Here is a 22585-nt window from a genome sequence, read left to right on the forward strand (position 1 = left end):
TATTGTGCAAATGTACTGTTCATAAGGTTGGGGAAACCTGCAGTAGCTGAGACTGAAGATTCAACAGAATCAACCTTTTGGGATTTTCTTACCTGAATGATCGAGCATGCATCAAGTCAAACTCTGATGATCAAGTTGACCTCTTGCAGTTGTGTGCAGGGCCTGGATCCCAGAATGTGTGACAATCAATAGATGCTCTCTCATTGTTTCACTGCCTGTTAAACTTGTTACAGTTTCCTTTGGGCATATTATCTTGCTTTTCAGGCTCTTCATGCTCAAATTGCAATATTTTGATTAAAAACGAATCAGGGCCTTCAGGACAAAGTTGTTCGATCAATGCAACATGTCTAAATGCTTCATTCAAAACACGTCAACACCAAGTTTGTTTTTTCATTCGATAGCCATACCCTACATTTAAGAATTAAAATGGCATTATTTTATGAACATTATTTTTACACAGAAAAAATTAAAGCCAGATGACTATCAAAGTGTACAGTAAAGCCACCCACACCTTTTAAAAGCTCACCCAATATCCACTTTTTGAAGTTTTCCACAGTGAATGATCAAAGGACATATCAGATATCTAGTTTTTAGTCTTCTAAAGACATTGAATTGATGCTGTTTTTGTAGTGAAGCTATGATGCATGCCATGATGATGGTCAAAGTATGTTATAGATTAAAATCAGAAAGAACCAATCAGCTAAGTAAAGAGAAATGACAGGCCATGATTACTTTCAGAAAATTTACTTTTTTTTCAGCTTTATTTGATAGACACAGGGAAGAAACGACAGAGAGAGAAGGGGAAAGGGTCGGACTTGAACCGGTGGACCGGCTGCTCTCATCCATATGGCACGTGATCGCCCCCTGAGCTAGAGTGCAATTTTTATTTTTAAGGGGAAAAAAATCACACTGAGGATGCCAAAGTCATGTATAAAATATGAAACGCTTGGTGTTAAGGTAAGGAATTACAAAAGGGTAAATTGAACTCCTCTATGTTCAACACTGTGTCTGTGACGGTTCTCGGTCATCCAGGTCATCGTAGTCTAAGGAGCTTGGAAAGAAAAGCGACCGCACGTTTCACCTCTCATCGGAGAAGCTTCTTCCACAATGGTATACTGCAAACTCGGCTCTCTTTGCCCGAGAGATGTCCAGTGTTGAATCATTTCTTTCAGTATTACATACAGTATTTCTTTCACAGTGTTGCATCCCCTTCCTCGAGCCTTCATACAACCTTATCAAACCTTGTCATATAAAGATGTAAAAGTAATTACAGAGACTGTGTTCAAATTTCTGTCAACATATGAAAATTAAAAATACAGATACCAATGTTAGAATAAACAGCTGTACTATCCTGATTTTATTCAATGTGTTTTTGGGTCCAACTCCTGCTATCATGGACTTTTGTAGGCTTTTCTTTTTCACATTTGAACAACATCAAAAGTTGTTTAAGGAGGACAGCCTCCATTTTTACTGTGCTTGTTTTTATTGCCTAATTGTAAAATCTACTCTTGCCAGTAGCAGTAGCAGCAGCAGTAGTGAACCCGGGCGGGCTTAAAGAAAATCATCATCTGTTTGTTTCTCCAAACACTTGATAGGATAATGCATTCTAATCATTTAAGAGCACATCGTCCTCAACACCCACAAAGACTGCTCGAAAATTTGGTGCTGAGTTGACGTCAGATTATCTGGGAAGAAATTTACTGTAGAGAATCATGTCCTGACTGACAGTAGAGGATTTTGGCGAAACCTCTGATTTTATAATGTATATATCTCCTATTGTAAACTGAAAATGATATCGCAAATGCCGGACAGTCATACATACAGCTGACTGGAATTAATCTAAGGAGTGTAGCTCGCAAATATTGTTTTTCATTGTTATTTTTTTTTTAATATTAATACAACGATCACTCCCAGCTCGTCAGGCGTTCATTATGTTTATGTGCTTGTTTATATATTTGATTATTTCATGTGACGCTACATGTGGTCCTGAAGCTGCGCGCTCCTATCCACGAAAAGCACCTCTGGAGTTTGATGACCAATCACGGCGCTTTTCAGTCTTCACCATCAGTCTCTCTCTGCGAAGCAACTGGCGCACTCCTTCACCACAGTCTCTAGACTCAAGCTCGATTGTCTTCCTGCTTTAGACAGAAACATGGTACGGCTCACGGAGGGTGCTGCGCGTGGAAGGAAAACGTCGCTAATCGACTCTCAGCTGGACTTCTAACTCATCATGCCGCGTTACACCAGGGTCCTGCTTCTAGTTTTGTGTGTGAGTCTGATCGGGGAATGCCGGAAACACAGAAGTAGGAAAAAACGGTGGTCGGCACCGGCCGGGACTCATAAGCCAGCAAAGTAAGTTCTCTGTTTCGTTGTATTTTAAAGTAAAAGAAAAACAACAACAACAACAACAACAACAACAAAAACAAAAACCCCAAATGAAATGAAACAGCAATGTGACGTAAATCTTTTTGCACGTCTAGATAATTCACTCGTGGTTCATCCATCATATTAAAACATTAGTGTGGCACTGAACAGCATATTTAAGTCTTTAGTCTTTCTTTCTACGAACACACAGAATCACAGCATTCAAGTGTAAATTCCCCGTGGCTAAATACATTTTACCAATTTGCAGTCCGGTTCATTTTTGAATGGTAACTAATTGTGTGTTTATGCAACCAAACCGTGCGTAAAAAGCAGCCACAGAACAGCAATCCGCTGTCCTCGAGCTTCGAGAAATCATCTACAGCAAAGAAAACCATGCTTGGAGATACAGCGTGTTATACAGATGTTATTTTAGTTATCAGGACTTCTGTGAAGGGAGCAGGAACGGGTCCGTGGGGGGCAAGAATTTTAGGAATTATCATTCTGCCTGTTATTTAGCTGCTATCGTTCGCTGATTGTCAGCTCTCTACCAGGAGCACTCCATGACTCTATATCCTGGATTTAATCTCTTTGGCTAACAAGCTGTGCAAGTTACTGATGCTGATCGTGTAACGTCTGATTACAGACTCACGTTTCCTTTAGTTTCTTCCGTAATAATTCAGTTTTCCTTTTCATTGTTGATCTGTTGCTGATTATTCCTGATTTCACATGTGTCATAGTTCCTGTTTCCCCCAGTTTTTGTGTGTTCTTGATTCAGTTCTGAGTTCTGATGTTATGATTTCCTTCCAGCTTCTCATTTTAAGTCTCCCCCTATGTTTAGTATTATGCCCCATTGTTCATAGTTGACTTATGGATATTTCTAGTTTCTAGTCTCAGCTAGTTCCCCCTCATGTCCAGTTTGTCTTAATCACATCTTTGTGTTTTTTCCTTCCAAGCATCCCTCTTGTATATCAGCATTCTCTCTGGCTGTTTACATGTCAAGTCTACGTTCTGCACTTCCTGTCTTAATTTACCACCAGTCCCTGGTCTTGTGTGCCTTGTGCTCAGCTTAGTTTCAGTCTTGTTTCTCAGATTTAGCTCGTGTTTTCTTGTGTGTTCCAGCTCCAGTTAATTATGTCACATGTGTACTTAATCCCCCAGTTTCCCTCAGTTCCTGGTCGTGTCATAAACCGTCATGCTATGTGTCTCCCCTGTGTCTCCCCTGTGTCCCTTTTGCCCATCCAGTAGTTTCTCAGGGTATTTTAATACTCGTTTTTTAATTTTATTTTTGCTGTACCTCAAACTGGGCTCTTACAGTGTTTGTGGATCATAATTATTTGGACACTTGCTAACTGCTTTTTTTCCTTCATTTTATATGTAAATAGAGTTGGTTGCAACTCATAAGGGTCACCATTCATACATGATCCATTCATACCACAAGTGACAGCAACTTAGTATAGTGTGTTATTTTGTCACCAAAATTCAGAAATGTGCATCCATCAACCTTTGCATTGCATTTAACTGTGTGACTTTAACTTGCAACAACTCACCTCCCACAAGATTTAAGAGTAAAATGTCTTTATTAATTGAGCTATTTATATGTATTAGATTTATTGTGTTATATTTTGTAACTTTGCAATATATTGTGTGATTTAATTTAGTTGACTTTTATTAATGCACAAAGTTCCTAAATATTTTTCATTTGAATATAAATATATGTCTTATAGGGAACTTGCTGGAACACCTGACACTGTTGTTATTGTAAGGCCAGGCTCTGAGACCAGGATGGAGGACAGGTGTGTAACACATTTGTCTTTTATGCCCAACATTCCAATGTTGCAATTAATTGTTCACATTTGTTTTTAACTGTGACCACAATCTTTCCATAATAAAAATTATAATTATAAATGTATTCATCACACTCAATCACAATTACATTTGTAAATTTCAAGAAAAAATATTTGCAAATTAATTACGGGTCATAAAAGCAAAGTTTGAAAAGATATTAGATATTATTTTATTTTATTTATTGTTGTTTGGATAGTGTAATGGTTGTTTGTTCCTAACAGAATTATCATTGTGACCATTAATAAAACAACAGCAGTCTTTCTAGTTTAAGGGTGACAACGTCCGCATTAGTAAACAGCACACGACTTTTAGAGTCTCATGTGGTACTACTTCTTGATTTCATCTTTACTTTCTTTGTCCTTTCTTTAGTCAGAGTTAGGAAAGCTGATGGTTTGGCCTAGTATAGACAAATTATCACATTAGGAAGTTGAGGTTTCTAGGCAACCAGGGTGACAGGTTCAGCTCACACATGTAGGCAGAGGTCATTTAGTTTTAAATCATAAAGGTAATAAGTAATAATAAGCTGGTTACACAACTGAACTATTGACTTATTTTGTCACAGAGCAGTCTCCTTCTAATTAAGCCCAAATGTTCAGCTGTTAATCATCATCATGTTGGGTTCATAGAAAATGTGGTATGTGTTTTGCAATGAGTGAGGATTGTGGATGTTGTTCACCACTGCTAAATTGAAAGATCAATATGAAGGAATCATTTACTGACGAATATGAGGAGTAAGAATGATTTGAGTCATGGGCACCTGACAGTTTTTGCTTTTAGCAAACGTTCACTACTTCTTAATCCTATCTTTTAGTTCCCCTTTTTTTCTCTGTCTGGTTTTTGTCATCAGTCCTCTATCAAAGAAAGTTGTGGATGGAACTAAAAGCCGGAAGGTAAAGACCAGCCACCTCCTGCGCATTGATGAACACGATTTCACCATGAGGCCCGCATTTGCAGGTAAGCTCCAATAGCTGCTAATTTCCATCATGATAAGAGTAATGTGTTCTTGATTTCTTTAAAGACATGTGTTTTCTGAGAAATATAGAAAACCTACAGAGGCAACTGGATATGTCAGCTCAGCGCTTCACTAACATAGTCTCCCAGTCTATTTCTCCAAATTTTGTTCAACCTAAAGTCAATGTTGATACCACTCTGACTCTTTCCTTCTTGACTGACCCTTGTAACCCTTAGTTTAAAAAAGATTCATTCCATGATCACTTGTGCTCTTTAACACGTGACTCCTGTGAGACTCTCGTGCAGTCATTTAAATGAGGAAGAAGTCAAAGTGTGCACCAGCTGTTGCAGTCCCTTCTGGCTTTAAAAGTAGCGACTGCAGTGTAACTAATGAAAGAAGTGTTTAGTGTTTGAACTGCTTCTAAAATGTATATCAGAGTGTGACAGTACACAAGGTTTATCGTCAGCAGTGTATAAGGAGAGCTAATAAGGTTTCTGTGCTTATAATTAAAGCACCTGCACTGCTCCCATTGGACTGTGGTGAGACACATTTAATAGATGAACAGTAGCAGACAGTTTGGTGAAATATTTGGAATATTTCATATGACATCAATCTGCAATGTATTTATGTAGCTCCACCTTCATGACTGTCTACAAAACAGGGCAGATACACTTGTATGGATTGGTTCTATTTGTAGTATTGAGACAGTCTGGTTTTTATGTCACCAATGTCACTCTGAGGAACTCTGCAGTGGGATTTCTTTCTGGTTTTACTGTGTGTTACATTTTCATTGTCTGTGAACTGCAAAGGTTTGCATAAATGTCATCATTAGACATGGAGCATGAGGTTTGGAGTGGACATCTACGTGCACGACAATTTCTTTAGGAATGTGCGGCCCCATCAGCGGGGACTTTATGTTCCACAGGCAATGCAATGCACTTAATATGCATGTGTTGCAAAGACTTCAAAGAAGTATAACAGGAATGATTATTCCTCCAGCTGTCTGTGTCTATGTTCGCAGCAGAGTAAAATCACTGCTTAATGCACAGGCCTAGTTGTCTAATCTAAGCACAGTCAACCAACAGTGGATTTACAGTTGTTAATCCACACAGAGTTCAGCATGGAATGGACAAAGTGTTTTCTCTCTCTATTCTGGTGAACGGACAAGATAATAATTCAAGCTCTCAAAACTAAGGCTGACTAGGAAAAATTACAGCTGCAATCTTAGATATGTGAAAAAATAAAAAGCAGTTTATTAGTATTTAAAAATGAACTCATGCTTCAGAATCAATCACATTATGTATGTAGGGAGACACTCCTTAAAATCCGCACTGCACCATTTGAATAGATAGAAACAAAGGAAAGATTGATGGAGGGGTTTGGTTTTTTGGTTTGGGTTTGGTCAATTTAGCACACAAAAGAACTAGATAAATAGCAGCCCCACATGTGCTGAGGCACAGGATTAAGATAAGATAAGATAAGATAAGATAAGATAAGATAAGATAAGATAAGATAAGATAACCTTTATTAGTCCCACACGTGGGAAATTTGTTTTGTCACAGCAGGAAGTGGACAGTGCAAAAGTTATGAGGCAAAAATTAGAATACAATAAGAATAAATACAGTACACAACTGTACAGAATAGAATAAAATAAAATACTATATACAGTAGAATAAAATAAAATAAATATACAATAAGATAAAAATAGAATACAAATACAAATACTATATACAACTGAGTAAAAATACAACGATGACAGAAAGGATTATTGCACTTAGTATTATTGCATATGTATGGATGTGTGTGCTTGATCAGTTAAAGTCTTTGTTGTGGAGTCTGACAGCAGTGGGGAGGAAAGACCTGCGAAATCTCTCCGTCCCACACCGTGGGTGCCGCAGTCTCCCACTGAAGGAGCTGCTCAGTGCTGTCACAGTCTGCTGCATGGGGTGGGAGATGTTGTCCATCAGGGATGACAGCTTAGCCGCCGTTCTCCTGTCACTCACCACCTCCACTGGGTCCAGAGGGCATCCTAGAACAGAGCTGGCCCTTCAGATCACCCTGTTCAGCAGGGGTCAATAATAGTGGGACACCCCCACTAGGGCTTAAATACCTTGGACTCTCCAACAATTGCCCTTAAATCTGAAGAAGCTTTTTGGATACGAGGTGAAATGTCTTCAAGAAACTTAAAGAAGTCCAGTCGCTTTTCTTTCCAAGGTCCTTAGAGCTCCATAGGCCATACAGCAAAAGTATTTTTCCCTATGACATGAGCTGAAATTTACTGATGATAATGGAGAAATGAAAACGAAAGGCTCATCCCAAGAAACAAACTTGTAAAAGCATATGCGTTACTACTACTAATAAAATCTGTTTAATAATTTTACTCTAGAATGAGCAAATGTTAGTCTACTAGTTGACTAGACTTTCCTTATCTTTACAAAAAAGATTACACAGTTATATGACTCCAATCTAACAGCAACAGTAACTGAAAACGTATATATGTTTATGTATTTTTAAAATTTTAAACAAAAGTTAAACTAACAGGAAATGCAAACCCTGGTTCCCCTGGGTGAAAACCTATCACGCCAACACTGTGGCACATTTTGTACATACTGTTTTGTGATCTCAAACATGTATTTGTGACAAATATACCAAAAAATAAGAAATCAAACACATTTCCACAGCACGAATGTAGCATGATGGATCCATAGTGATGATGCACTTTTGATTTGTGGGCAAATCCACACATAGGACACTTCATGCAACTATCTCATCAGTCTATAAATGTTTGGAAGAAGAACGGATACCTGCTTTACATTCTCAGTAATTTATTGAACATGAAAACTTGTATTCGTCCTCTGGATAGACCACCGCTATTTCCTTGTCACTCTGTTTGGCTCAAAATGGACTTTGACTGTAGCCAGAAATTAGGCAATCCTGCTCCAAAAGCACTGCTAGCTGAGGCTTTTTCTCTGCAGGCATCTAGTGTTATGTCAGCTGAAGGGGCGTGTCTTCAGGAGGAGTTATAGTGAGTCCAGAACGTGACATGTGACATATGATGTGAGTAAGAGAGGGGAGAACACTGACAGCTGGAGCTGGGCACGAGTTACTATCCCTTCTTCCAGGTAGCAGCTTTGCTGTGCAACCAGTTATGTAAGGCTGACTCTCTCACTGCTGCAGAGATTAACAACACCACAGCAGCCAATGTGACTTTCATACAGAAACGACAGACTGCTGTGTGAATTTGTTTCTATCTGTTATGAGCCTGCTAGGATACTCTTCCATATCCCTCTAAATCCCAGACTGGCCTTAAATATAATCATCTCATCAGCTAAACAACACAGAGGAACAAACATGAGAATGCTGTGTTCTGCCTAACTCAACCTTTCATGTGAAATTACCAGTTATTACTACTGGCTTTAACGGGATACTCCAGCCTGTTATTCTAGGATTGTGTAAGGAATGCACTGAAAGCAAGTTTGCAGATCATAAGAGTGACTGCATCACATCTGATGTCACATTTCTATTGAAATCAAAGAAGATCTTAGCACACTTAGTTTGTGTCATCAGAAACAAACAGTTAGACACTTACCCATTCATGAGACAATATGCTATAGTTATGAAAGCCAAAAGTTCTTGTCTGTTGTGGAATTTCAGCTGCTCAACACTTTGGGGCCCTCACTGGCTTCTTTTTTTTAAAATTTCAAAATGTACCCAATAATTTCAGTGGGAACTGTAGGCAGGCATGCTGTTTTGCCATGGGGCCATGTTGTTGGATGTCCAGTTTGTCATCATCTTACTGATATAAGCATGGAAAAAAATGCCTGTGCATAGTTCAGTTTTATTGTTGCCTTTACAGATGTGCAAGTTACCAAATGTGCATTAGTGCACCATAGACCTTACCCCTCAGGATTCGGTGTCCATCGTTTTCAACATGTCTTCGTTTAGGTCAGACCAGAGTCTGGCCAAAAGGAAGACATTTTCAGGACAGTGTTCAACTTTGAGATCTTGTGTTTTCCTGCTGGAGTTTAAACTTGCATTTGTGGATGCAGTGACAAACTGTGTTCATAAGCAATAGTTTATAGAAGAGTTTCTGAGTCAATATAGATCTAGGTCGCTTCTTAAAGCTGTTGTCAAGGCTCCACTGTGTGGTGTTGAGAGTAGGGCCCAAATGCAGGATTCACAAAGCAAGATTTAAAATTCAAAAGGAGCTTTACTGCTGAGAACTTCAAAGTAAACATAACATAAAGCAGGAACAAATAATCTGACGAGAGGCACCTAACTGGAGGCACACAGCGAGAGACACAGCTTGAGGGTGGACGTGACAAATAACAGAAGCAAACCGAGGCTTTAAATAAACAAGAGGTGATTATGTCAGAGTGCCAACACCTGCAAACACAGCTGAATTGAATCTGACTAATTAAACAAGGGGAAGCAAAACCAAATATAATGCACACAAGATGAGGGACTGTCAAAATAAAACTAACACTGCAACCAAGACTATGACATAGAAACTGGACACAGTTTAACAGGGACCATGGAGACAAGACAGAAAGATACAGGGACATTATGGGGGAACAAGAAAGGTAAATAAAAAAGGAGACAAGACTGACATGTCACAGGAGACAGTGACGACAAAACAAAAAGACGAAGCTGGGACAGACTGGACACGACAGATATATAACATAATAAAATAAGAAACCAAAATCTTAAAACAGAACTCAGATGCACTACAAAATATTATACTCAAAACTAAATATTACAAAATTTGACCATAAGTCATCTTTTAAATCCAAAAGAAAGAAGAATGAGTCTACAACAAAAACTTAAAACACTGGATCAGCGACCCTGGACCATGACAGCAGTGCTACCTGCTAGCCAATTATTTCAGCTTGACCTTTATGCACAGATTTTTCTTGATTCTCTAAGAATTTGTACTATAGATGATGAAATCTAGTTTTTTTGCAGTTTGGCAATGAGAAATACTATTATTTACTGGTTAAACTTTTTGTATAGGCCTTGTTCAGTCTTTTGAATTATGATGAACTATTACTATTAATTACTTACTTATTAAGGTCAAGGTGAACTTAATAAGGTAGCGTGTTTCCTGGGCTTGTAATCATTGTCTTAGCATCTTTGAAATATGTTAACAACAAATTTAAAATTTGTTTGCAGGATTTCAAATGTCAGTGACAATCTGGTTACTTTTTCCATTTTATTATTTCAGTTGAATATAGAGAATATTAGAAAATCATCTGTACCTCTTTTTATTTACAGTATGCACAGGGTTCTAACTTTTTGGATAAAGTTTCAAAAGCAATGTGATTTTAATAGATGTCTTCACTATTATTAATTTGTAAATAGCTTTTTAAGTGTGCTTATTCCTCTGTGCACAGATATGCGCCTGCACAGTTTCTATCCTTGGGCAATAAAGACTAAAGACAATAATGAAAGTACTTTAGGTTCTACTTATTCTCATTGTCTTATTTCCAGTGTTGTAATATACTATTTACAGAGGTGGGAGGTAATGAAGTATTTGAACTGTACTGTAATTTTCACTTTTACTCCCTTAATTTTTTAAGAAGTATCTGTAATTTCTACTCCTTACATTTTCAAAACAGACTTGTTACCTTTGGTTTAATGTGTTATTTTAACTTTAAAAATCACGGTGATTTGAGCCTAAACAGTAACACAGAAGACAGTCCCGTTCATGTATTAATCACCAAGGGTGAAAGGGATGTGCCATAGTCAGAGGTTAAAGTGGGCCAGTGTTTATTTATTCATTTATTATCATTGTTATTATTTTATTTTATTTTTTGGCACAATACCAGAACAACTGCATGTTTCCATAAACTGCAGTTGCAGTACCAGCTAGTCCTATAGAAGAAGAGTGAACATAAAGTGGCAGGTAATTTCAAATGGGTCATTGCATTTTTTCATGTTGAGAAGGTAGACTGTGCTATTGAAAGGTTGCATGAAAATACTTTGCAGGTTACTGCACAATAAACAGGTTAGTTTGCTGTACTGTGACAGATTCAAAGTAAAGAATAGTGTGTCGGACTGGTGCACAGCAGTTGTGGTGCTCATGGTCAGTTAGGTACATAAAGGCTAGCAGTGATTAAGTTGAAGTTAAACTGATGATGTTGAGATTCATTCAGTAAATTCAGAATCAGAATACTTTGATAATTCCTAAGGAAATTATGTGGGTTACTGTTGCTCCAAGATAACAACAGTAACAGACTGAACTAATGAAATAATACAATATATTACAGTAAGAAATATAAGAAATAGCTCTAATATATATACAAATAGCTCAATTATAAATATCCAGAATATTACAGAGATTAAATATATAACAGACATTTACTCTAAACTGTAAAACGTTGTTATTTGTTATTTTACTGTAGAACATATGCAAAAGAGTGTGTAACTATTGCACTGTGTACTGTGCATTAGATGGAGGAGTTGTACAGAGATATTCACATGCAGGAATGATTTCCTGTGATGTTAAGTGGTGCATTATGGGTAATCTAAGTCTCCCACTGAACATGCTCCTGTGACTGGCCAGCACATCATGGAGTGAGTCGGAGGTATTGTCCAACATTGTCCTTGTCTTGGACAACATCTGCGTCTCCGAGTCCAGCTCCGTCCCCACAACATTACTGGCCTTGTCGTCAGTTTATTGAGTCTGTTGGCATCTGCAACCCTCAACCTGCTGCTCCAGCATGCAACAGCATAGAGGATGGCAGCGGCCACAACAGACTGATAGAAAATCCTGAGCACTGTCCAAAAGATGTTCAAAGTCCTCAGAGACGACTCTGGCCCTTCCTGTAGAGTGCAGTGGTGTTTTTAACCCAGTCCAGTTCATTATCTATGTGTACTTATCTATCTAGTATTTATAGTCCTCCACAATGTCTACATTGATCCCCTGGATTAAAACAGGGGTCACGGGTTTCCTGGTCCTCCTAAAGTCTGCAGTCAAGTCTTTGGTCATTGTCACATTGAGCTGCAGATGATTCTGCTCGTGCTATCTTCAGAAAACTTCTGAAGATGGCAGGTCTCTGTGCAGTGGCTGAAGTCTGTGGTGTAGTGGGTGAAGAGGAAGGGGGAGAGGATGGTCCCTTGTGGTGCCCTTGTGTTGCTGATAACCTTGTCAGAAACACAGTGTTGAAGATGCACACATTGTGGTTTTCCTGTTAGATAATCAACAATCCAGGACACAAGAGACACATCCACCTACATCGCTGTCAGCTTATCACCCAGAAGGATTAGTCTGATGGCATTGAATGCACTGGAAAAGTCGAAAAACATGACCCTCACAGTGCTCGCTGGCTGGTCCAGATGGGTGTAGACACGACTGAGTAGGTAGATGATGGTGTCCTCAGCTCCTCTGAAGTGAAGGGGATCCTGATGTGGTCTGACTATAGGTCGCTGGTCAAGGATGAGTCTTTCCAAGGTCTTCATGATGTGGGAAGTCAGTGCCACAGGCCTGTAATCCTGGGACCACTGGAACGTGGCGTCTTTGGTACAGGGACAAGGCATGATATCTTCCACAGCACTGGGACCCTCTGCAGACTCATACTCAACATGAACAGTTTATGAAAGACTCGACAAAGCCTTGAGAACATGAGGACTCACCCCGTCTGGTCAGCAAACTTGCCTGAGTGGAGTCTCCTCATTTGCCTCTGAACCTGGTCGTTAGTGTGATAGGTGGGGGAGGGGTGTCAGGACTCAAAAAGGAGGCAACGATGCAGTGTTGAGAGGGAGGGAGAGACAGTGGTGTGGCTACAGGCAAGTCAGTAGGGGGCTGAGCATTCACTGCAGTGTTGAATCTGTTGAAAAGCACATTCTACTCGTTGGCTCTGTCCTCACCACCCCCAGCTCCCCTGCTGTTGGATGGCTTGAATCCAGTGATTGTCTTTGTAACAAACCCACAGCAGACTCGGGTGCACCTTCATGCTTTGCAGCATCATTTATTTGCTGGTTTCTGTATACACACAGTTGGCTGCAGCTCTCTTTTGCTGCCAGCCACACACACTGACAACAACAACAGTACTGCAGGGCCCAGTACCATATTTAAGTGATTGCGGATGCCGTGCAGGTATGTCCACCTTCCCTGCATGACACCGCAGGCTATGCCCCACCACAGTCTTCATGCCACTCCACACCTCTCTCATGCTGTTCTGCTGTTCTGTTATTCAACCTTACCAGCTGTAGAGTGTATAATATAAAGCATAAACAGTGTACTGTCCGTGTAGAGGATGGAAATCAGCCAGGACACCTCATGAAACATCTGCTCATACAGTGGGGCAAAAAAGTATTTAGTCAGCCACCGATTGTGCAAGTTCCCCCACTTAAAATGATGACAGAGGTCAGTAATTTGCACCAGAGGTACACTTCAACTGTGAGAGACAGAATGTGAAAAAAAAATCCATGAATCCACATGGTAGGATTTGTAAAGAATTTATTCGTAAATCAGGGTGGAAAATAAGTATTTGGTCAATAACAAAAATGCAACTCAATACTTTGTAACATAACCTTTGTTGGCAATAACAGAGGTCAAACGTTTACTATAGGTCTTTACCAGGTTTGCACACACAGTAGCTGGTATTTTGGCCCATTCCTCCATGCAGATCTTCTCGAGAGCAGTGATGTTTTGGGGCTGTCGCCGAGCAACACGGACTTTCAACTCCCGCCACAGATTTTCTATGGGGTTGAGGTCTGGAGACTGGCTAGGCCACTCCAGGACTTTCAAATGCTTCTTACGGAGCCACTCCTTTGTTGCCCAGGCGGTGTGTTTTGGATCATTGTCATGTTGGAAGACCCAGCCTCGTTTCATCTTCAAAGTTCTCACTGATGGAAGGAGGTTTTGGCTCAAAATCTCACGATACATGGCCCCATTCATTCTGTCCTTAACACGGATCAGTCGTCCTGTCCCCTTGGCAGAAAAACAGCCCCATAGCATGATGTTTCCACCCCCATGCTTCACAGTAGGTATGGTGTTCTTGGGATGCAACTCAGTATTCTTCTTCCTCCAAACACGACGAGTTGAGTTTATACCAAAAAGTTCTACTTTGGTTTCATCTGACCACATGACATTCTCCCAATCCTCTGCTGTATCATCCATGTGCTCTCTGGCAAACTTCAGACGGGCCTGGACATGCACTGGCTTCAGCAGCGGAACACGTCTGGCACTGCGGGATTTGATTCCCTGCCGTTGTAGTGTGTTACTGATGGTGACCTTTGTTACTTTGGTCCCAGCTCTCTGCAGGTCATTCACCAGGTCCCCCCGTGTGGTTCTGGGATCTTTGCTCACCGTTCTCATGATCATTTTGACCCCACAGGATGAGATCTTGCGTGGAGCCCCATATCGAGGGAGATTATCAGTGGTCTTGTATGTCTTCCATTTTCTGATGATTGCTCCCACAGTTGATTTTTTCACACCAAGCTGCTTGCCTATTGTAGATTCACTCTTCCCAGTCTGGTGCAGGTCTACAATACTTTTCCTGGTGTCCTTCGAAAGCTCTTTGGTCTTGGCCATGGGGAGTTTGGAGTCTGACTGTTTGAGGCTGTGGACAGGTGTCTTTTATACAGATGATGGGTTCAAACAGGTGCCATTCATACAGGTAACGAGTGGGGGACAGAAAAGCTTCTTACAGAAGACGTTACAGGTCTGTGAGAGCCAGAGATTTTCCATGTTTGAGGTGACCAAATACTTATTTTCCACCCTGATTTACGAATAAATTCTTTACAAATCCTACCATGTGGATTCATGGATTTTTTTTTTCACATTCTGTCTCTCACAGTTGAAGTGTACCTCTGGTGCAAATTACTGACCTCTGTCATCATTTTAAGTGGGGGAACTTGCACAATCGGTGGCTGACTAAATACTTTTTTGCCCCACTGTATCTTGTTCAGTTCAGTTGTGTAAATCCTCAAAGAGCACTGAACATCCCTGTCCCTTTCACAGCTGGGGTTCCGTTCTGCCAAGACGAGCCATCGGAGTCTAACCACTAAATACATCTGTCTAACTTCTGTTCATCAATAAATCAATTCATTCTTTTAATTACATGTTCTTATTGAACTGATTTTAACAAATCTGCTTTAACCTCTTCCCTGCTCATTTTCCTGTTTATAGGCAAAATCAGCCACTACAACGCAGGCAACAGAAAACAGAGCTATGTTTTTATTTTGTTCCACTTAACTGATTCAAGCTGAGGAACTGTATTAGAATTAAAATTTAGACTGAAATAAAGTTGGTATTCTTATATACTAATGTTATTTTATCATGGCATTAATATAGCAAAGGATTCAGTTAGTTTTGCATAAAAATAGGTGGTAAAAATGTTCTTCAAGGAGCTACTTTACTTTCTTACTCTGAGCTACTTTACTTTCTTACTCTGAGTACATTTCAGAGCTGATAGTTTTTCATACTTGAGTAAAGAAGTTGAATTAGTACTTCAACTTTTTACTGGAGTATTTTTAACACTAGTATCTGCTTAAGTACAGAATGTATGTACTTTTGGCACCACTTCAGATTTGTTTGTTTATATCTGAAGGTCCAGCTGTCCCTGTTGGGGTGGACGTTCAGGTGGAGAGTTTGGACAGCATATCAGAGGTAGACATGGTAAGTATTTTAAATGCATTAAATGTAAATTTGCATTACACAAAATGTAGCTTAACAAGTATTTGGATAAAGTACCTGTAAGGCTGAATGTTTAATTGACACTGAAGTTTAAGAGACATGCAAAACTGACTGTGTTATCAGACATGTGACCCCATTCATTTAGAATACTGGAATAGTGATTATGGAAACTGCTGGTTCTTGTAGTGCACCCAGCATCTCGTCATCTAAATTTGTGGCACAAACACAAAACAGTGCCAGTGACTTGGACATCAAAATTTCCAGAGCTGGTAGGAGACTGCTGTAGTAATGTCCAGATGTCTGGAGCTATATAAAAAAGTGGTTTCATTACTGCAATGAAGGAAGTGTGAAACACAACAGGTTATGGCAATAATCCCAACAGTCCACTTGGTACCTCAATTAGACACACAGCATAAGTATCATGTGCAGCCGGGGGCAAATTTTCAACCATGCCATAATCTTGCTAAGCAGTTCTTAGTGCCTAAAAATGAAACTAATCACACAACATAACACAAATTTAACACAAACACACACACACACTGCCACAAAATTGCAGGTATCAGGATGAACGAAACTTAATTCATGATGTGGTGATATTTGAACTACTACTTAAATTTTACATTCATTTTCAGGGTTCCCAGGCGTGATTGGCTGTATAGATGGCACTCACATTCCAATCATTGCTCCTTCAGTAAATGAAGGAGACTATGTGAACAGGAAGTCTTTCCACAGCATTAATGTACAGGTACATAGTTCCCTGTAGCATTTCAAACTAACAAATTATTTCATTATAGTAATGGATGCTAATTTGTGTTCTCTGCACTGTGAAGATCATATGTGATGCTGCCAACATTATCACAAATGTGGAAGCCAAGTGGCCAGGCTCTGTGAGTGGTGGTGGTGGAGGACCCCCACCTGTTTTTCGGGCCTCCGCTTTTTTTCTAGTGGCCATAATGGGTCACATTTGAGCTTACAGAGTAAGCAAATATGTACTTGTAATGTGCTCAGATAATTTCAATAAGTGCTTACAGAGGGGAAATTAATGTAGCCTCTAACTGCAATTGATTTACATCGGACAAACAGACCAAGCACTATGGCTCATAATACAATTACACCTCACCTGTTTGGACTATATTTTTATATTTCATTTTTACTTGCTGCCAGGAACGTTGGGGGCCTGTTGGGTTGCACCTGCGCTCAAATCACATCACAAAATAAAATATAATAAAATAACGTGTTAAATGGGTGGAAATCCCTAGATCAATGTTTAAATTAACACTCACGCATTGACTCTGTCGGCTATGTTTTGCCATGCATGCTCCCTTTCTTTTGCAGCTGAGGCTGTGTTACTTTTTTTCTGCAAAATTTGCATGTTATCAGCATATGCTGCCATCAGAATTTCGGCCTCAAGCGCTGTAAAATACATTGACCGCGCCTTCTTTCCCTCCGTCTCCATGGTGACTCGCTTAATCTGTGCTCCACTGATCAGGGCTTTATGTATCCTCGTGCGCGCGCTTAACTTGAGGTTAAAGCAACTCCACGTTGATTGAACTAATTGTTATCAGCCTTTCTGAAACCGAATATTCCGAGTTGGACAGTTCGGGGTTACTCAACCCTGAGTATCGTTTTTCACTCTGAGTTTTCTAAACCGGCTTCCTGAAATAGGGCCCAGGGCTTTGAGATTGTGACTTTCTGTGCCACTGCAATGTTGTATACACACTTATGGACTTTTTGTTGGTGCAAAGTCATATTAAATATCAGAGGCCTTAATGATGGAGCTTTCCAGTAGTTTTTCTTGATTAGTGCCGACAAACTGACAATTGTTTATGTGCCAACTTGCACATATGAAATAGTTTAATTCACTTCTTCTCGGTAGATGTTTTTTGGTAGTAACAGGTCAGTGTTCTGTAGTTCAATTCAATATTATTTATATAGCACCAAACTGATCCTAACCATGGCTTTACCTTATTATTAAGTGTCTAATACTGCCAAAGCTCTTAATAACGAAAACCAAAAACACACACAACAACACGTGAAATTACTCTGAATACCTCCTCAACTCGGTCTATTTTTGTTTTACAAAATGATCGCTGTAAAATGGACAGCTCGTAATGGTTAAATATGTGATATCAACAAAGTTTCACAGTGCCTTCTAGTGTGGCAGTAATAAACAACGTGCCAACCAGCCCAAATCTGTCCTACACACTGAAAACAGTCTGAAGTACACAAGGCAAAAACTGTTTGTCAGGATTAATTTCAGCTGTATCTTTGGAGGTGTGTGACTTTAAACTGCTGTGCAGAAAGTATTGTTGGTATTTGCAAAGAGAACATGGACAACTGTGTGTAAGAAATGGAAACTGGATTTTTTTTAAACTGACCATATTGCACAAGCATTTCTGTAAATTAGTTACTCAACTGCTAATTGTGCCAGTTTTCAATGCTAAAAAGGCACGTCTTAATTTTTGAGCTTGATATTGCAGCAGTTACTGCTGTGTGGAAGAGGCATTGCAAAGGTTTAAGAGTGCATGCTTAGAAGAGTTAGACATCTCTCCAATTTATTTGGAATGTCAGATGAAGATGTTATAAAAGAAAATGGATTACCAAACTTCCTGATTTTAAATTTTCTCATTTAACTTAGAGATGACCTCCAACCAAAACAATACCAGCAGCAGTAAAACTTGTCCTGGTGGTAAATTTCATTGTTTGTGACCTTATGCTAAATAATGCGGCTCTTGGCATGTCATTTTGAACTAAAACTGACCGCGCTTGTGTGTCACTTCACAATTTTAACAAACGGAGTCATTTTAGTCTCTGGGCCAGGGACAAGTTACTGCCCCAAGTGGAGTTTAAGTATCTCAGAGTCTTATTCATGAGTCAGGGAAGAAGGAAGTGGGAGAATAACAGATGGATTGGGACTATGGCTACTGTGATGCAGATGCTGCATTGGTCCGCTGTGATAAAGAGCATAATAACAAAGATTTACCAGTCAGTCTGCACTCTGATCCCTCAGCTGTGATCATACCTGGGTACTACCTGGGTGAGGTGTTTTGGGCATGTCCTACTAGAATAAGGGCACGGGACAGACCCAGGACATGCTGAAGGAATTCAATTTCTCAGCTAGCCTGGGAATGCCTCTGTGAGCGGGAGATGAGCGGGAGGAGGTGACTGGGGAGAGGGAGGTCTGGGTGTCCTTGCAACCCAGCCTGGATGAGTGGAAGAACATGAATGGATGGATGTAGTCACTGTCTGTTGTGTTTCATGTATATCACTGAACCCACTGTTAGACAACATAATATACGGTATATTTCTGGCCAGAGTTTACTTTTCATTGCTTAATGCAAGCCATTCAGTGTGCTTTAATGACAGCCATAAAGACAGAAAACATGCTCTGTAATACTCCAGCAGTTGCTGTCTAACACTCACTGTTATTAGGTAGCATTAGACACTAAATTATACCAGACTGTAGCAACAAAAACCCTCAGCACAGTATTCAGTGACATGAGAAAATGTGCTATTTTGTTTCTGTTAAATCCAATTTTTAATAAATAAAAGACAGAAAATTCAATTTATTCTTACAAAGCAGTTTTGCTTTTGACAGAGATATATAAAAAAAAAACCATGAAGCAAAATTTTACATGACCCAGTATACCAGTATATGGGTTATTAAAACCATGAACTTGAAATATGCAAGAATACATACTTTAGATCTTTAAAGGTGGAATCATCTCTGATTAGTAGACATAAGTTATTAATCATGTGAAAGTCTCAGACATGCCCTTAAACTGGTCTTATGCAACATCAAAGGTACTTGTTCACTTGGTGCCAAGAGTACATGTTGCTACAGTCATTAGTCATTATAAATCCGTTGTTATATAATTGTAATACTATGAGAACAGGACAAAAGATTATCTGTGGTGTGGAGGGGGGCATGCACGGGCGTAACCATTCCTGCCTGCAGAGCAACTTAGAGGATGAAGGAGGAAAAAAACGAGGGTATTCTAGGACCAAATGAAGCCTGTGGACTGTACTTGGTTAACATATGTTCAGCATTTTGGCTTACTGTACATTTATCTATAAACAACTTCAATAATCCAGCAGCCACTGGCTGCAGTGATGTAATCCCAGGAAAAATTAAATAAATTAGGGATAGCAAGACCCTTTCATTCCGATGCTGTCTTCTTTCTCCCATTATCTCAGGACTTCACCATGACTCTGTACCTGAGGCACTACTGGAAAGATGAAAGGCTGGCATTCCCAAGCACTACAAACAAAAGCATGACCTTTGATGGTCGCCTGGTGAAGAAAATATGGGTACCTGATGTGTTCTTTGTCCATTCCAAGAGGTCCTTCATCCACGACACCACTACTGACAACATCATGTTAAGGGTCTTCCCAGATGGTCATGTTCTATACAGTCTGAGGTGAAGACAGGAAACAAATGCCTTGCAAGAAAGGGCCCCCTGTCTAGAGTTACTAAGGTTTATATTCTGCTTTAATTCCACAGAGTAACAGTTACTGCAGCTTGCAACATGGATTTTAGTCGTTTCCCTCTGGACTCACAGACATGTACACTGGAGCTGGAGAGTTGTAAGTATTCTTAGACCATGAGACTCCTTCTTGTGCTGCTATGCAGTGGGGGAGATAATAATTTTATCTGCTAAATCTCTAAGTTCACTCACAAAGAAATTAACAGTTTGAGAATGTCAACCAAAAATCCAAACCAAAAGTGGAGACTGGCTAGGCACCTCCATGATGTTAATTTGCTTCTTCTTTAGCCACTCCTTTGTTGCCTTGTGGTGTGGTTTAGGTGACTGTCATGCTAGAAGGACGGTGTCATCCAAGATTTGTGGTGTCAATGCAGTGAAGTCGTCTACCTTAGCAGAAAAAAGTCACGCAACATGATGTTTCCACATCTGTGTTTAACTGTGGGGAGGAGACTTTGGGTCATTCCCAGCATTTCTCTTTGCAAACACGGTTGATACCAAAGAACTCGATTTTGGTTTTATCTGACCACAGCGCTTTCTCCCCCGCCTTCTCTGAATCGTTTAGATGTTCATGGCCAAATTAAGGTGGGTCTACACAGATGCCTTCTTGAGCGGGGGGACCTTTTAGGTGCTGTAAAATTTCAGTCCATTACAGTGTAGTGTATTATACTAATGGTATTCTTGCTGACTGTGATCCCAACTGCCTTCAGATCGTTAACAGACTCCTCCCGTGTAGTTTTAGGCCGATCCACCACCTTTGTCATAATCGTCTTCACCCCATAAAGTAAAATCTTGCATTGAGCTCCACTCTTCCATTTTCAAATAATTGCATCAACAAGTGTCACCTTCGCACCGAGTTTCTTGCTGATGGTCTTGTAGCCCTCTATAACATCATGCAGAGCTACAGCCTTGTTCTTCATATCCTTTGACAGCTCTTTGGTTGATATTCTGTCTTTCTTCATTAAAAAGACACCATAAAAATTAGAGACTGTTTATTTTTGTGTAAATGAGCAAACCTACAACAAAAAGGGGCTTTGGTTACTAAATTATGAATTGATTATTAGTATTAGTATTAGTTTAGTTCTTATTTGAAACTCAGCCATCAGCAGAATACAAGCTTTTATTGAATTTATGAATTTGCTCTGTTTGCTTATCCAGGTCCAGCTATGTTCATTCAGATGACTGCTGTTTCCATTCCTACTTTCTGTCCTGCAGATGCTTACACAGATGAGGACCTGATGCTTTATTGGAAAAGTGGCGATGAGTCCCTGAGCACAGATGACAGGATTTCTCTGTCTCAGTTCCTGATTCAGAAGTTTCACACTACCTCCAGGCTGGCTTTCTACAGCAGCACAGGTTGAGAAGGAAAACAAACCCAGATTTCACTTACACATACATATTTTGTGTAATACTAGATTGGTCACTATTACAACTGCTCCACAAAAACCAAAGATTTAGGGGAAATAATCTGAAGTTGTTGTAAACTACCATATATGAAAGTCCCGTTTTAGCATCAACATTATGATTATCTGGGAGAGATTCTACAGTTAATTTCATGTTTAATCAGTAAACTAAGCCAAACTAAGTTGGGAGAGGTTTACATATTTCCTCTGATGTCTGCTGATGGCTCAACCAGATCCAGCTATTACAGTCAGAAGTCATCCTGCTGACTGAGCTGAACCTCAGTGGGGCAAGTTAAAAAAAAAATCCCAAAACATGTTCCTAGAGTGGAGGGAAAAAACTCTTTGATTCCTTGCTAAATTTGTCAGTTTGAAGACTTACAAAGAAATTAAAAAATATCTTATTTTTATGGTAGTTTCATTTAATGAAGAGCCAGAATATCAACAGAAAGATAAATAAACAGTGCAACACAATGCAAACATAACAAAGTTATAAATTAATTCGGATGTCTCTGAGTAAAATACATAGGTAAGTAATAAGTAGATTTCTGGTTCCCACAGGTAGGCTGTGTGCCCATGTGGCAAACAGATTAGAGTGGCTATCCATCAGTACATTAGTACAAGTGCATTTGCCTTGTCAAACCTAAAAATAGAAATTTATATGTTAAAACTTACCAAAGTAGAGCAATTTTCATCTCAGACAGTTCTGTCAAAAAGTCCTAGTCTATCAATTGATATGTACATCTGGCCCTTACATTACTGCCATCTTGTGGCCACAGTCAGATATTGCAGCTGGAAGCTGTGCATATTTCATCTCGTAGCAAAGTGTGTGTCTCTTAGGGCATGTCCATCTCCCAGTAACAATGACTGGAGCTGGCTAGGCTGAGAGGCCAGCAGC

At 39.7% G+C, this 22585-nt stretch overlaps 1 protein-coding gene across 2 annotated transcripts in view; it reads left to right on the forward strand.

Moving 5' to 3' along the window:
* The first annotated feature begins 800 nt into the window (after positions 1-800).
* The window catches only part of LOC309688798 (gamma-aminobutyric acid receptor subunit rho-2-like), a 28912-nt gene continuing 7127 nt past the window's right edge, over positions 801-22585 (forward strand). Inside the window, exons 1-8 of one of the 2 annotated variants that reach the window (XM_082504764.1) lie at positions 801-957; positions 2145-2352; positions 4089-4157; positions 5057-5163; positions 15718-15785; positions 20001-20224; positions 20308-20390; positions 21503-21643. In XM_082504764.1, coding sequence (XP_082360890.1) covers positions 2231-2352; positions 4089-4157; positions 5057-5163; positions 15718-15785; positions 20001-20224; positions 20308-20390; positions 21503-21643 — 814 coding nt within the window. In that variant the 5' untranslated portion in view covers positions 801-957; positions 2145-2230. Of the gene's footprint in view, positions 958-2061; positions 2353-4088; positions 4158-5056; positions 5164-15717; positions 15786-20000; positions 20225-20307; positions 20391-21502; positions 21644-22585 lie in introns of those variants that run through there. The other variant, XM_082504763.1, reaches the window with a different exon arrangement.

Source organism: Aulonocara stuartgranti (assembly GCF_965226115.1).
Source record: "Aulonocara stuartgranti genome assembly, chromosome: 15".
Lineage (NCBI taxonomy): Eukaryota > Metazoa > Chordata > Actinopteri > Cichliformes > Cichlidae > Aulonocara > Aulonocara stuartgranti.